We start from the raw sequence: 16,541 nt of genomic DNA on the forward strand, positions 1-16,541 counted from the left end.
TTCATACTAGTCTAGAGCGTTACTAGAGCGTTCATATAAAACCTTACCCCATGCAGTCTTGAGAAACTGAACATGGGCAAGGTCTGCGAGCAGCAAATTTGATTGGTCGATGTAAACTGCCATAATATTTTGTCCAAGTACTGCTAAACAGAAGGGTTTTGAAAGTGCCAATAAGGCAATTCGTGTTTTACAGTGTCAAGTATATAATTAAATTAAAATAAAATAGAGATTTTAAAGGTTGTAGAAAAAAAAACTTCTGGCGTTTACCGCCGTTGATGCAGCGTCTTTTGTACCACTCAATTTTAACACATTACATTAGTTATTCGTTCCTAATGTTTGTATCCTTTTTATGACGTCTTTATAAAAAACATTGAATTTCCTGTTTGGAATGATTTTCAATTTTGTTTGACTGCCACACAGACAGGTAGAATTAAACCATTAGCTCGCTCCTCTGCGCATGTGCGTTCGGGATGAATTTAGAGCCAAAGTATTGCTGAACTACAGGTTGGTTTTCGGATTTCTGTTCCAATTCACGCTCCAAAATTGAATTTCGATTTAGAAAGATTCATGTTCCAAAATTGAAATAAAGTTGTTCCTCGATCATAAACTGACGTTTGTAGACACAGACAGACAGACAAAGTGAGCCAATTGCTTAACCCCGCTTTTCGCTTCACTCACGTGGGGTAAATATTTAGGTTATGCAAAAGCGAGGTCACAAAGTTGAAAAGGTGTCATGCTGACAGCGGGGTATTAGTCAACAGATGGAAAGAACATGGAAGGGAATGAATAAAAAGGAGAGACGGAGACGGAGACGGAGACGGAGGGGGAGACGGGGACGGAGACGGAGACGGAGACGGAGAGAGAGGAGAGAGAGGAGAGAGAGGAGAGAGAGGAGAGAGAGGAGAGAGAGGAGAGAGAGAGAGAGAGAGAGAGAGAGAGAGATATGGAGGGAGAAAACACAAACGTGCAAGTAAGAGGGTCGGGTTTGGTGGGGTTAAAATGGGGGTAAAATTGGCGTGCAAGTAAAGATGGGGGATGACGCGAGATGATGGTACAATCGTTGCTTGAGGCTTTGAAGGGAAGAGTGCATTGGACCATTTCACGAAGGTGGTTCTACAAACGCGAAAAGAGGAACAAAGGAGTGGATGTGGGTGGAAAGCCTGGATAGATGGAGTTTAACCAGTTGTGAGTTACTGGAAGAACATGTGCATTCTGGAGGAATTGTGGTGGTGTCCGAGGGCTGAGAGAGTAGAGAGCGCTAGATCAGATAGGGGGTAATTAAAAACGAAAAGCGAAGGTACCGATATGTCTGTGATGCGAGAACAGGCCTTGTGTGTGCTACTGCCAAATCCTAGGAGATGCCAATTATGTTGGGAGCTATAGATTCCACAGCATCCTGGGAAAACAGCTATGGTGCTGGAGAGCTGGCCCAGAGGGGTGAGAAGCATTCCATTGAGCAATGGACGAAGGCTGGAAACAAACTTCAAAAGAACTTGCATCCGTGCCTTGTTTTGCGAGCGCAGCAACAATCCTTCGTTGTTTGTGCAAATTTGTTTTGGATTCTCTTTCGTAAACACTCTTCCGGAGTATTGTGTGACTGGGAGCAAGCGACTGAAAATCTGCGACTGTAATACTTCACAATTAATCATTACATCCCGTGTAATCTGATTAAAGTTTACTTTTCTATTTTGCATCAAATGTCATATACCCGGATGTTGTGTTACACGGAAACATCGGACGAGTTAAATTTCACCACTTTCAAAAAAAACAAATAAAACATTTTGCTCCTTTGGCTGACAGGTAACCAACCACTAAATTGCCCAATGGGTAAATGCTATAAGCGTCACACCCAACTCTGTCTGTGCTCTGTCCCCCAAATATTCCTACAGGTCGCACAAGATCTGCCTGCAACCCTCTTATGGTTAAACTACCAAAATCAAGACTCTCTGCTCACCTTCACTCCTTCATTCCTCTTTTCTCCCGCCTCTGGAACAAACTCCCTCACTCCCTTCAATCCCACCCCTCCCTCCAGGTCTTTAAAACAGCTGTTCACCACCATCTCTTATCTTCCCCCATCGAAAACCTTGATCTTTTCTAACCCCGTTAATTCCCCAGATCCCCTTTTTTGAAATTCCGACTTCTTTCCTGGAAGTCCTAGCAGTCAGTGTCCCTGTGTTTTATACCTCTCCCATCCGTGTTTCCCCACCTCCCCAACCCCTCCCATGCCTCCTCCCACCAAGCCCACTCCCTCCCACAGATCTCCCGATGTCCCTGCTCTCAAATGTTGTTCTTGTGTGCTTCCCCCTCTCTCCCCATCTTGTCTCCCGCTTCCTTTATCTTATGTTTTGTGAGTCCGTTTGTCTATTTGTGATTAGCGTTAGCTCTTACACGAGCCCCGATTTTGTACCCCCAAAAAATAAATAAAAAACTGGTTGAAATTTGTGTTGTCATGTATAACAGACACGACAACAACTGGTACATCTAGCTTGTTGAGAGGTTGAGTGTTTGTTTGGATACATGACAGGAACTGCAGCGTGAAACATTAGACTATTTTTTCTCCATAGACCACAGCCGCCCACAACAGTTACATAACCTCAGCTTGGAATCATTTGGGGAAATAAAAAGATAAATTTAATTAATTTTAAATTACAGAAAGTTTTTTTGCAATAAGCTGTTTATAATAAAAAAATTAATCAGAAATTTCAAACAGGTAGAATAATCTATTAAAATGAGTGCTTTACATTCGTCCGGTGTGCTTACATTTGATCATGACCATGTACACATCAATGGTACAGATAGGTGGTTGTGGAAGCCGCTCGCCCTTTTGTAGCAAATATGGGAGGTTCTGTGCACGAATTCCATCGTAAGGCTTTTCACCAAAGGTCATGAGTTCCCACACCGTTACACCTGCTCAACAAAGGCATTACGAGTCAATACTGCGCAGAATGATGCAGGTGCATTGAAAAAGCAATATGTTCTTCGCCAGGCCTACTCCAAAAGATATTAGTTTTTCTTTTTGACCCTTTCAAGTGAATTTTTGTATGTTGTGCTTGACATGGTGGTTCCCATGGGGTCGGCCAGGGAAGGTTTTTTGGCCCAAGGCCTTCATGAACTAACTTGTCCGGCTTGAGGTCTGACTGACAAAGTGATGCGGGAAAAAATTGGATTTTGTTCGAGGTGCCGGCGATAACTCGCCTACTCTTTGCGAAAACGACCATAGGATCTTTAATGTCCACCATCAAGTGGCACTCGCTTAACGTCCGAGGGACGGCACATTTTGTAATGCAATGTCCAGCCAGCGAAACACCGATCGGCCGGTTTATAGTCGGGTAGGGTATCCGAACCCAGGGTAAATGCTTCAAAGGTAAGGTAAGCTACCTCTGCACCACCATGTGAGTACACCAATATGATTATTTTATATTAAGCCTAAGACTGTTGGTTGCATCATTGCTGGGAGCACGGTTGTGCCACAGATGCAGTGCCCCCATTGCCAGTAAGCTGGTACTCATTTTTCCGACCTCTGAAGAATGTCAGGATGAGTCAACCCACCTGGTGTTATTTAATGGCAAAACAGGGGCTCAAACTCAAGACCCTTAGATCTTAAGACAAGCTCTTTCATCGTTAAGCCAAATATGTGAGCATATGTGAGCATAAGCATATGGCTTATGTGAGCACACTAATAGCATACGAATAGATTACTCCCTGTTAGTCCCAAAACCTGATAAAACTTAAGCTACATGTGCCAATCAAAAAGTCATATCAATGACAAACTCACAATAGCCTGAGACATGCAAACATCTTTATTAGCCCATCATCCCCACAGCAGGAGATGGGTTTTTGTAATCACTTCTGTCTGTCTGTCTGTCTATCTATCTGTGTGTGTCTGTGTCTGTGCAGGCCGTAACGTTTTTACTATTCGAGCTTTTGTCATCAAATTTTCTCCAAAGCTTTATTATGATAATATACAGAAGAGAAATAAATAATTTTGGCAAAAGGTCAAACGGTCAAAGGTCAGCAACACCTAAAATCATCAATTTTCATCCAATTGACCTGAAATTTAAATTTCCCATTTGAGTTTTGTCAAATTTTCAACAAAACTCTATTATGATAATATGGAGAAGGCAAATTAATAATTTGGTCAAAAGGTCAAAGGTCAAGGTTGTGTAAAATCATCAATTTTCATCCAATTGACCTGAAATTTAAATTTACCATTTAAGTTTTGTCAAATTATCAACAAAGCTCTATTATGATAATATGGAGAAGGCAAATTAATAATTTGGTCAAAAGGTCAAAGGTCAAGGTTGTGTAAAATCATCAATTTTCATCCAATTGACCTGAAATTTAAATTTACCATTTAAGTTTTGTCAAATTATCAACAAAGCTCTATTATGATAATATGGAGAAGCCAAATTAACAATTTGGTGAAAAGGTCAAAGGTCATGGTTGCGTAAAATCACCAATTTTCACCCGATTGACCTGAAATTTAAAGAATTTGCATTTTGGGTCACAGAATTGGTTCAACAATCAAAAGTTAGAAACTGTGTTTTTTTTTAAATCTGAAGCTGAGAGATCAAGGCTGCATAGAATAATCAATTATCATTTTGTATTTTTATTTTAAAAGTTTTCATTATTTTGAGCATTAGGAAGAAGAAGAAGAAGACATCTGAATACAAATGGATGCGGACAGGCTTTGCATTTTCAGATGGTTTCTAGCTTATTAATGAATATGTGTGTATAAATATTTTCGACAGTTTATAGTCAAAGTCAAAAGTTTATAGTCAATATGTGTGTATAAATGGCGTGCTGACGAGGAGGGGAGTGTCATTGAAGCTGAAGGGAAAGGTGTATGCTGCATGTGTGAGAAGTGCTATGATTTATGGGAGCGAGACATGGGTCATGAACGTAGAGCAGCAACGAAGGCTGGAAAGGGTGGAAATGCGAATGGTTCGACGGATGTGCGGAGTGTCGTTGAGAGAGAGTAAGACAAATGATGAATTGCGAAAGATGATGGGAATAGAGCCTGTGATTGATGCTGCGAAGATGAACAGGTTGAGATGGTTTGGTCATGTGTTGAGGAAGGATGAAAGTGACTGGTTGAGAAAAGTGATGGAAATGAATGTAGAAGGAAGTAGAGGAAGGGGAAGACCGAGAAAGACTTGGCTAAAGGTGGTGGAAGAAGAAATGCGGGCAATGGGGTTAACAAGGAGAGATGCAGAAAATAGGGCAAAATGGAGAAGATTGTCATGGGGACCGCAAGGCTAACCCTCGCTCTAGCAGGGAAAATGGCCTTAAAATGCCTGTTGTTGTTGTTGTTGTTGTTGTTGTTGTTGTGTATAAATATTTTGACTTTGGAAATACTTTTTCTAACTCTACATGCTTATATATTGAGAATAAATTTTTTTTTGCCACATCCTGGACCATCATGAATATCTCACGAATCGAACGTTTTTGTCGCTCTTTGTAAATGTACAACTGTGAGTAGATTCTGCAATATGCAATGGCTGAAAAAAAACAGGCCATCAAGTTAGTTATGCTGAAAGAAGCAACGCCGTGCACATTTTCCCCCGTTGAACTTGAGGTCGTTGGGCATTTCAACTGCCGTATGCAATTCTTTAAAAACGAAAGCACCGGAGTGTAAATGGTGCGACGGTCAGGAGGAAACAACGTACCGTAGCTCCACACGTCGCTCTTGTGAGTGAATTTCCTCTCGTTTATCGACTCCAGAGCCATCCACTTGATTGGTAGCTGTGGAGATATGAAGCAGCTCGTCTTTCTCACATTTCACCTCCGAATGGCGTGTGTAAATTAGATTTCGCAGTTTGCGTGAGAGCAGGGTGAGTAAAACATCGGAATGAAATGCATTTAATTACACGACTCAATCAGGCTTGACTTGTTCAAACGAACTGAAAAGCATTTTGGGAATGATTTGAACATGTCGCATGCGTTATACGAAGGGACATTTGAACATTTAGAAGAGAAAAAGAATGAAAACAAGTATTGTTATGCACAAAATGTCTTTTCGGTTGTGACCTTCTTCTTCTTCTTCTTCCATATGTAGTACTTGCCTGTGCATGGCATCACTTTGGAAGGGGTATGATGGCCTCCTCTATATGTTAGGGCAGAGATTTGAAATTTGTTCAGGATGCCGGCGATAGCTCGCCTACTCTTCACAAAGACCACTATGGGATCTTTATACAAGGAGAGGTAAGATCCGAAGGGGGTTCTCATAAGGATCAGGGGTTGGGGGTCACAAACCCCCTCACTTTTGTGTAAATGTAATGCAGTGCAGTGTTGAGATGTCCCGTAAAGAGAAAATCAACAACAGAAACATAGACAGGGATAATTCACAGAATGAGTTGATGGGATGTGATGCAACCAACCCGGAAAATAATGGCTGCTTAGCGACGGAAGTGAAATATGCGGTTCATAAGTCACATTAATTTGCGCATGTACATGCGAAATAAAAGGGTTATCAACAAGATGTGTTCGTAGTCGTGATGTGTGCTTATAGGTATTCTCAGATATACAGGTGTGCTTATAGGTATTCTCAGATATACAGGTGTGCTTATAGGTATTCTCAGATATACAGGTGTGCTTATAGGTATTCTCAGATATACAGGTGTGCTTATAAGTATTCTCAGATATACAGGTGTGCTTATAAGTATTCTCAGATATACAGATGTGCTTATAGGTATTCTCAGATATACAGATGTGCTTATAGGTATTCTCAGATATACAGGTGTGCTTATAGGCATTCTCAGATATACAGGTGTGCTTATAGGTATTCTCAGATATACAGGTGTGCTTATAGGTATTTCCAGATATACAGGTGTGCTTATAGGCATTCTCAGATGTACAGGTGTGCTTATAGGTATTCTCAGATATACAGGTAGGAATTAACATTCCAAACCCCTACAGGTTGACAAGTACGAGGTGGCTGTTTGCGCTTTCATTTCTCGTCTGGTTGTTTTCCTTAATTCTTTCAAACATAAAGGAAAATCAGAAACACTCATAAAAATTGTTTGCCTGATGTTAGAAGCATGAAAACTGGGGGTTGTGCCCCCATTTCAATATTCACTGCCCCTGTGTCCATCACACTAAAACCTCCGCTTGTTTCCTCCTTAATGTCAAGGAGCACCACCATGATTGGTCAATACACCTTTATAAGAAACTCATACAAAATATAGTTGCTTTATAGCTAACATATTATTTCACCCAAATAATTATATAATTAATTTACATTTTTCAAACTTTTCCCAATTATATAATACATTTTTCCACTCAGTGTAAAATTAAGAGGTGGGGTGCAGGCAAATGGCACTTCGACTCAACCTCACCATGCTTCCAGCCCCCTGTTCCAAATGACCCGTTACATCAGGGGCCAAAAACTTTGCGTCTGAGTTTCTTCCATAACACCACACTGATGCCATACATATTTATCATTATCTTCCAACTGCTGTGCAGCACAAAGCACGGACCACAGCTCTCCGCCCTTTCCTACGAGGATATACCAAGGGACTTCAAAGCAAGATGAGGCCATTGGGCCCATCAAGCTTCTGAAATCTTGCAAACATCTGAGGACTCCCCCATCTCCACATCCTGCAGATATCTATCCAACTCAATTTTAAAACTATCCACTGACTCTACTGTCACTACCCTTGCAGGGAGAGAATTCCAACCATTCACCACTTGCTGAGCGAAAGACCCCTGCCTTATTTCCATCCTAACTCATCTCCGACCTTGTTTATCCCTGTTATTTTATATCACATAAATACCTTCTGCTCATCCTCAATAACAATGCATACCTCCTTGGTAACCCCCCCTCGTCTCTTATCTGTTTCTACCTTTACACGTCACTAGAATATACAGTCACGGGAAAAAGTAAGTACACCCCATGTAAAGTTTTGACCTTTTCAACATATTTCAACATACAGCTATTTGATCTTCATTTCAACAATATTGATAGATAAAGGTAATATAATATAACAAATATCATGAAACATTTACATTTTGTAGTCCATTGTATAATTTAAATAAACATAAATGCAAATTTCGCATGTGGAAAAAGTAAGTACACCCTTGGCTCTAATAGGTGGTATTGCCCCCTTTGGCAGAAACAACCTCAAGTAGGTGTTTCTTATAACTGTCTACCAGTCTCTGACATCGACTGGGAGAAATTTTTGCCCACTCCTCCATGCAGAATTCTTTCAGCTGTGCGATGTTTGAGGGGTTTGTTGCATGCACAGCTCGTTTCAAATCCCCCCACAACACCTCGATGGGATTTAGATCCGGGCTTTGACTTGGCCATTCCAGAACCCTCCATTTCTTTCTTTTCAGCCATTCCTTGGTGGATTTACTGGTATGTTTAGGGTCATTGTCGTGTTGCAAGGTCCACTTTCGGTTGAGCTTCAACTTTCCGACAGATGGCCTCACATTATCCTCAAGCACCCTCTGGTACAATGAAGAATTCATAGTGGGTTCTATGATGGTGAGTTGCCCAGGCCCTGATGCAGCAAAGCTGCCCCAAACCATAATATTTCCACCACCATGCTTTACAGTTGGTATCAGGTTCTTGTGGTCAAATGCTATCTTTGGTTTTCGCCAAACATGTCTTCTGGTACTGTGGCCAAATAGCTCCACCTTTGACTCATCTGTCCAGAGCACATTGTTCCAGAAGTGCTGGTCTTTGCCTCGGTGTTCATTGGCAAACTTTAGTCTTGCCCTGATGTTCTTTCTGGACAGCAAAGGATTCTTCCTGGCACACCTACCATGCAGATCAAATTTGTGCAGCCTTTCTAATGGTAGCCTCGTACACTTTGACGTCAACAGTGGCAAGAGCTTCCTGTAGGTCCCGTGATGACATTCTGGGGTTCTTAGAGACTTCTTTCAGCATCTTGCGGTCTGCTCTCGGGCTGAACTTGCTGGGGCGGCCTGGCCTGAACAAGTTGGCAGTTGTTTGGAATCTTCTCCACTTGTAGATGATCTTCCGGACAGTCGAATGATTGATTTCAAATAATTGTTTGGAGATCTTTTTAAATCCCTTCCCAGACTCGTATGCATCTATACTTCTTTCTCAAGGCCTCAGAGAGCTATTTTGATCTAGGCATGGTGACGCCACACACTTCAACAAGAAGGAGCAAACCAAACTAAATGTCTGAGGTTTAAATAAGACAGGTTCCTCCAAGATCCTCTCTAACGATGTTCTAATCATTTGCACCTGAGCTGGTGCACCTGATTCTAATTTTAGGTATTTGAAGTTGTGATAAATGTAGCGGTGTACTTACTTTTTCCACATGCGAAATTTGCATTTATGTTTATTTAAATGATACAATGGATGACAAAATGTAAACGTTTCATGATATTTGTTATATTATATCACCTTTATCAATCAATATTGTTGAAATGAAGATCAAATAGCTGTATGTTGAAATATGTTGAAAAAGTCAAAACTTTACATGGGGTGTACTTACTTTTTCACGTAACTGTACATACCGTACACACTACGTAGTACATATTCGCCCATTGAAGGTTCTCACTTCTCTGATGCAGAGTTTTGTTAACGTTTCCCAATATAGATCATCTCACTCTCTTCTCATACCTTGAAAGTTTGCCTTGTTGAAATGCAACAGCGTTATCTTACGATTGTGACTCCACATCTCAACAATATAGTTACACACACTGTTGTGGTCACTTGTTCTCAGGTGTTCTTCTACTTTCACCTCCTCCACCATATTGGTGTAATTGTTTAAAAAAAGATCTACTATCACATTCCCCCCTCGTCTCACACCTATACATCTTGGAATCTTCTAATCCCTTTCTCCGATTATTCGCTCCTCATTAAACCAAGTCTCCCTTACTGCAACTGCAGCTTCAACTCTACAATCTTACGATTTAAATTCCTGCCGTTGGTATATAATATCCTTGACTCTTTTCCTCCTGCAACCACCATTTGCTGCCCGTCTCCACCAAGCATTCCATCATCAGCAGTTCCGCCAACAACTGCATCTCCTTGCTCCTCTTGCCTAAAAAGCCTCAATTCAACTCTCCTTCAATTTCCATTGCAAACTTTGTTGCCCCCTTTTTTGTTTAGTCTGTTGCTAACATTGTGGAAACATTCCCTTTGCCCCTTAATGGACTCTGAGTGGTTTGAAAACCCAAATATATGTTGCCAACACCATTTCTCCAACCACAGGTTAACACCTATCGCTCTACTTGCGAATTCCCAACTGTCACACATTCTCGGAAGAATCCCAGAAAATTACACCGAAAATCTTTTCTCTTAATCGATAACCTAATAATTCGTACTTAGCCTTCCAGGTCCACTGAACATATTCTTCCAACATCGCCAGCACCTTCATGCACCACAATCAATGTCCCTCCACCACAACCCGACAAGATGTCTTATAATAATCCATCAATATCCCTCACCTCTTCCCCCTCTGAAACATCACAAAGAACATTATTTTTCAATCCCTGCCACAAAATGGAGAGTCCGTATACCCAATAGCTTCATTCCTGACAAAGACCATCTCACTAGTCTCCATTCATCCAATCTCCAACCAAAACCTACCACTGCACGGACTCGCTGCACTCAGGCCACTGCCCGCATCAACAACACCACAACCCCCATGTGCACCCGCAGCAACCCCATGGACACCCACACCATCCGTTATCACACCTCACCACCCTCACATGAAACTCCTCCAACGTCTTCATTACCTGCCACACCCCACACACTGAGCAACTGCACCATCACGCCCACTCCCACCCTTACCCACCGCACCAAGACTTATATCCACACTCGTCATACACAGTCCATCATCCACCCCCTCTGGACCCTCACTGCAATCACACCAACACCCATTCCCTCTGCACCCCACAACGTCTGCACCTGCCATAGACAAACCCACCGAACACGATGAACCCTCTTCACTGAATTCCCCACCCTCAGAAAAACCAAGCAAATTTTGTCCCTTTCTTCAACTCATTCACAAAAGCCTTTAGATAAACCATCACCAAGCATTTACCTCAGGTAAGACCCCCCCACAAACCCATCCGCTGACGCCAGTCAACACCAACCTGGACACTACCAATATATAACACCCAATACACTGTTTATAACCTCTCGGATACATTTGTCCTTGGCCTTCCACTTACCAGTGTCATCATCATCATCATAATCATAATCATCATCATCATGCTCAGTAGATTCGACTTTTGAGTGATCCATCTTTCTGATTTCATTCCTCAGGCAGCTGCCAGTTATGTTATTCACACCTGTCCTCCAGCCTCAGGCTAATGCACTCACTTCCACAATGCCAATCAAAAATGCACCCTCCATGAATGCCAAATCCACCTGTATGGATACCCACCCTGCCACATGCCCACCTACCTTGGGAGCACCCAGGAGGCCACCCAAAGCTGTCAATAGAAAACATTGTGGACCCTTCATGCTTGTCTTCAATGGGATGCTTCAATACAACAGGCTGGGAGGAAAAACGGCGATAGCAGGTCACCCAAGTTGGAACGAGAGCCACATTGCTGCCCCGGGCGACTGTAGGAGAAGATGCCGCACCCACATCTGCTGTCAGGGCTGAAGGGAATCTCCATTGAAGCGCTAGATACACATAGGCCATATCGCCAGCAAGTGTACCACTGATCCTCTTTCCCAAGCCTGGCAGGCGCAGGCTGACTCCATGGCTTCAACTCTGTGACGGGACTTGGCAGAGGTGCTTTCTTGTGCTTCAGAGAGGGGTTGGCCACTGCTGCTGCCTTGTTAGTCACTCTGGATACCTCCTTGGCCTTCGTGGCCTTTATGGTAGCGAGAAGAATTGACCTGTCACCTTAAATATCTGAATCACGTTTCCTCTTTCTCTTTCCCTCTCCCTCTCTCGTTCTCTTTTCCTTGCCAGTTCTGCCCAATTTTTGCCCCACTACTACTCTAACAATTGAACCTATCTCGGGCTATATGTTTTGTTTTCTTCCGTAGTAATTCCAGTAAGCCTGGTGTTGGCTTAGCGATTAGGGTGCCGGCTTGGGATCCTCGGATCCTGGGTTTGAATCCCGGGCGATCGCTGAATTAACGCCAGGGGGGTTGAGTCGGCCTGCCATCCTTATGAGGTCGGCAAATTGAGTACCAGCTCACTGGTAATTACCTGTGTGTCACAAGAGGCGAATAACAGTGTTGGTGGCAGGAAGGGCATCCGGCCGTAAAACATTGCTTCAAAATTGCCCCCCCCCCCCCCCAAAAAGCAATAATTTAAAAAAAGGCCAACCCCCTCTCTGTGGGGAAAAAATGGCCTCTAAAGGCGGTTTGTAGTAATTCCATCTTCCCTTAGATCCTTCTCCATGGTTTGCTTCCACATGGTTATTGCTATACCCACCGGGTTGCTATTCATAATTGTAAATTGGTATATTATTCTTATTTATCTTCACACCACCGTTCTTTCATTGTGTTCAAACAACTTCGGTCTCGATGATCACATTGCCACACTCACTGTAATTTGTTAATCATTTCAATTTTGCAATTATCTGACACAGCACTGCTGCGTAATGAACATCTTTGAGAGATCTTTATTTCTAGGAGAGACAAATTATTCTGTCACTCTATTCTCTCACTAATGGTGACAAACAGCTCAAGTGAATATTCGTTTAACAAGATGAGCTTTATTTAAAAAAAAAAAAATTTTGATCTGCAATGATAGTAATAATAATAAATAATAACAATAAATAATAATAAATTTTGATAATACAGGCATCTGGTTGTACTCAGTCTTTCTTTTTAAGACGTACAAAAATAGATATTGAGGCGCACGGAAGAGAAGAATGACGTTAACACAGAGAAGAGAAACGTTAACACAAAGAGAAGCGGTAACACAGAGAAGAGAAACGTTAACACAGAGAATAGAAACGTTAACACAGAGAAGAGAAGCATTAACACAGAGGAGAGAAGCGTTAACACAGAGAAGAGAATAACACAGAGAAGAGAAACGTTAACACAGAGAAGGGAAGCGTTAACACAGAGAAGAGAAGCGTTAACACAGAGAAGAGAAACGTTAACACAGAGAAGAGAAGCGACAACACAGAGAAGAGAAACGTTAATACAGAGAAGAAAAACGTTAACACAGAGAAGAGAAACGTTAACACAGAGAAGAGAAGCGTTACCACAGAGAAGAGAAACGTTAACACAGAGAAGAGAAACGTTAACACAGAGAAGAGAAACGTTAACGCGGAGGTGGAGTAGATGGAGTTGGCAGCCTAGTAAGCCTAGTAATTAGGAACACATTGCAGGACCAAGGAAACTGAGTGAAATAAGTAGACGAGGAACAAATATAAGTAGACAGAAAAAGCTAAAAAGTGTCTTACGGTCCACAGACAAATCAACTTTAATCAGAAAGAATCCCAAAATTCAAAGCTCATCCGTGTTTACTTTGTACTCAAAATAAACTTGACGAAAACAACAGCTAATGTATGTATGTATGTATGTATGTATGTGTAGATATATATATATATATATATGTATATATATATATATATATATATATATATATATATATATATATATATATATATATATATATATATATAGATAGATAGATAGATAGATAGATAGATAGATAGATAGATATATATATATATATATATATATATATATATATATATATATATATATATACAACACACAACAACATGCATTTTAAAGGCAATTTTCCCTGCTAGAGCGGGGGTTAGCCTATATATATATATATATATATATATATATATATATATATATATATATATCTATATATATACACTAGCAGAAGTACCCGGCATTGCCGGGCGGGGGAGGGGAGGGGGAGGGGGAAGGGGAGGGGAAGGGGAAGGGGAAGGGGAAGGGGAAGGGGAAGGGGAGGGGAGGGGGAAGGGGAGGGGAGGGGAACGGGGGGAGAGCGAGCCCCTTGGTAAAGCGAGCGATTTTTTTTTTCATAGCGTCATAGCGTCATAGCGTTCATAGCATCTTTTTTTTTTCATAGCGTCATAGCGTCATAGCGTCATAGCGTTCATATCGTTCATAGCGTCATAGCGATTTTTTTTTTCATAGCGTCATATCGTTCATAGCGTTCATAGCTTCATAGCGTTTCATAGCGTCATAGCGTCATAGCGTTCATAGCGTTCATAGCGTTCATAGCGTCATCGCGTTCATAGCGTTTCATAGCGTCATAGCGATTTTTTTTTTCATAGCGTCATAGCGTCATAGCGTCATATCGTTCAAAGCGTTCATAGCTTCATAGCGTTTCATAGCGTCATAGCGTCATAGCGTCATAGCGTTCATAGCGTCATCGTGTTCACAGCGTTTCATAGCGTCATAGCGATTTTTTTTTTCATAGCGTCATAGCGTCATAGCGTTCATAGCGTCATCACGTGATCGCTCTGAGCGAATCAGCGCCCACCTGCTCTGATTCCATTGATTCCGTGCGCTGAAATGCGCTGAGGTAAATATGAATAAAAAATATGGATCGTCAAATATTTTGAGTTTGGCCATGTTCGTCCCAGGCTCAATGGCCATGTCTATGCCAAATATCAAGCACGTAAGCCTCTCCGTTTAGGAGTCTATCGGTAACATCACACACGCACACACACACACACACACACACACACACACACACACACACAAACTGTGTTTTATATATATATATATATATATATATATATATATATATATATATATATATATAGTCATACCCCGTTTTACGCCATTTCGACCTATGTCAAATCCGACTTTATGCCACTCTTCTGGAGTAAATTTCAGTTCAGCGAACGTCATTATGTGCGACTTTACGTCACTCCTACGGACGTGAAAAAAATTACATTTTTCCTTAAAAATATATTTAAAATAAATAAAATAGTACATAAATTAACAATAAAAGAAGCAAAAAAACAATTTAAAATACAATAAAAAGCACATTAAAAATATTTTTAAAAATGTACGTACAGTATACTGTATGTACGCGTAGCTGCTGGTTCTCATTCAAAACAAAGGCGACGCCATATGCATTTTGTCCTGTGCTGCGGTCGTGTGCTTGCTTTGCCTTTCGCTGGTATTTTTGTGATTATTCCTTTACTGTGTAAAGGTTCCTTTACTGTGGAAAACAACCAACGTAACGTGGCAATGGCGAAACATGACGATGCCGGCTCGGACGACCGTCCGTGGCAGACGTCACGTCACCGCGCAGAGTGTGCAATGTCCGCGACGAGGTCAGGCCCCATGGCCCATGGCCCATGTGAAACGAACGACCGTGTCATGCCTCGAGCCGGGGTGCCTCGTCGGGCACCTCCCCGGCATCCGGCGTCGACGAACCGATCGAGTGTGCATGTGCACATGTGCATGGATTTGCAACTGATGCGAAGCCGCAGCCTCCTCTAGTTATTTACTCTAGTTTTACGGTGTTTGTCTTCATTTTAAGGCATTTTTAAGACATTACGCCCGGTTTACGTCAAAAGCCGAGTTACGTCACGGCTTATGGAACCAATTAATGACGTAGGCCGGGGTATTACTGTATATATATATATATACATATATATATATATAATATGTATATATATATATATATATATATATATATATATATATATATATATATATATATATATGTATATATAATTATATATATATATATAATTATATATATATATATAATTATATATATATATATATATGACTCCATGGTAAGATCTCCAACCTTTAATTGAACAAACAATGACTCAACGTTTCGATTAACAACATGTGACAACATGTGAAGCCACACGCCTCCGTTAATCTTCCTCAAGAGTGATAAAATCATCTCAACATCCCCTTATATGCACAGTGGGCGTGGTATATGCAAAGTGGGGTGGGCAATGCTGGACAGCCAATGAAACCGTATCACACCGCTCTCGTGAACAGAGACGTTACCGACCAAATTCAAAAATCAACCGCATATTAACAGCTCAAAATAATCCTGTAAGCAATGCTGGATTATAACGCAAGTGTTGAGAAAATCCGGAACAATCATTACATTTAATCAAAAGTTAAACTTGCAAACAATTAAATTGTAAATTAAATTAAAACTGTAAATATATTAAAGCCAAAATTTTTTAAGACAAAATAAAATTGTCACCTTATCAAGATCATCACATGTGGCCCTATGCGGTAAAGGTGAATGCGGGAAGGAGGTTGGTTTTAGGGGGGATAAAATGGGGGGGGGGCAGAGGGGGTTGGAAGTGGATGGGGGGGGGTGTGGGAGAGGGGTGGTTTGGAGGGATTGGAGGTGGGAGGGGGCAATTGTCCGAATAAAAACCTTGTGTGATATATTATGTGGACTCGTTGTTCAAAGTACGGAATGCCTGCTTCGTTTACACAAGAGTGGGTCAAAAGCTACCGGTAAGTCAACGACCTCTTGTGTGATCGAGGTAACAGTTTCTTCTGTGTGCCAAGCCTCCAAAACACGTCTTCTGTTTCTGTTGGGTGTGGAGCCCAAAATATCAACCCTGTCCCATAAAGGTGTGTGGCCTTCCTTAAG

The 16,541-nt window shown here is 41.5% G+C and overlaps 2 protein-coding genes across 6 annotated transcripts in view; both read right to left on the reverse strand.

Annotated features, from left to right (window-relative positions):
- The window catches only part of LOC144893031 (uncharacterized), a 264,881-nt gene that overhangs the window by 127,265 nt on the left and 121,075 nt on the right, over positions 1-16,541 (reverse strand). The gene's annotated exons all lie outside the window — the stretch shown is intronic.
- The window catches only part of LOC137431828 (receptor tyrosine-protein kinase erbB-4), a 199,243-nt gene that overhangs the window by 15,203 nt on the left and 167,499 nt on the right, over positions 1-16,541 (reverse strand). For all 5 annotated transcript variants that reach the window (XM_078782538.1, XM_078782537.1, XM_078782536.1 and 2 more), the window contains 2 exons: positions 5,670-5,745; positions 2,761-2,907 (listed from right to left, as the gene is read on the reverse strand). In XM_078782538.1, the coding sequence (XP_078638664.1) occupies positions 2,761-2,907; positions 5,670-5,745 (223 nt within the window). The remainder of the gene's footprint in view (positions 1-2,760; positions 2,908-5,669; positions 5,746-16,541) is intronic.

Source organism: Myxine glutinosa, chromosome 7, assembly GCF_964187855.1.
Source record: "Myxine glutinosa chromosome 7, kmMyxGlut1.1, whole genome shotgun sequence".
Lineage (NCBI taxonomy): Eukaryota > Metazoa > Chordata > Myxini > Myxiniformes > Myxinidae > Myxine > Myxine glutinosa.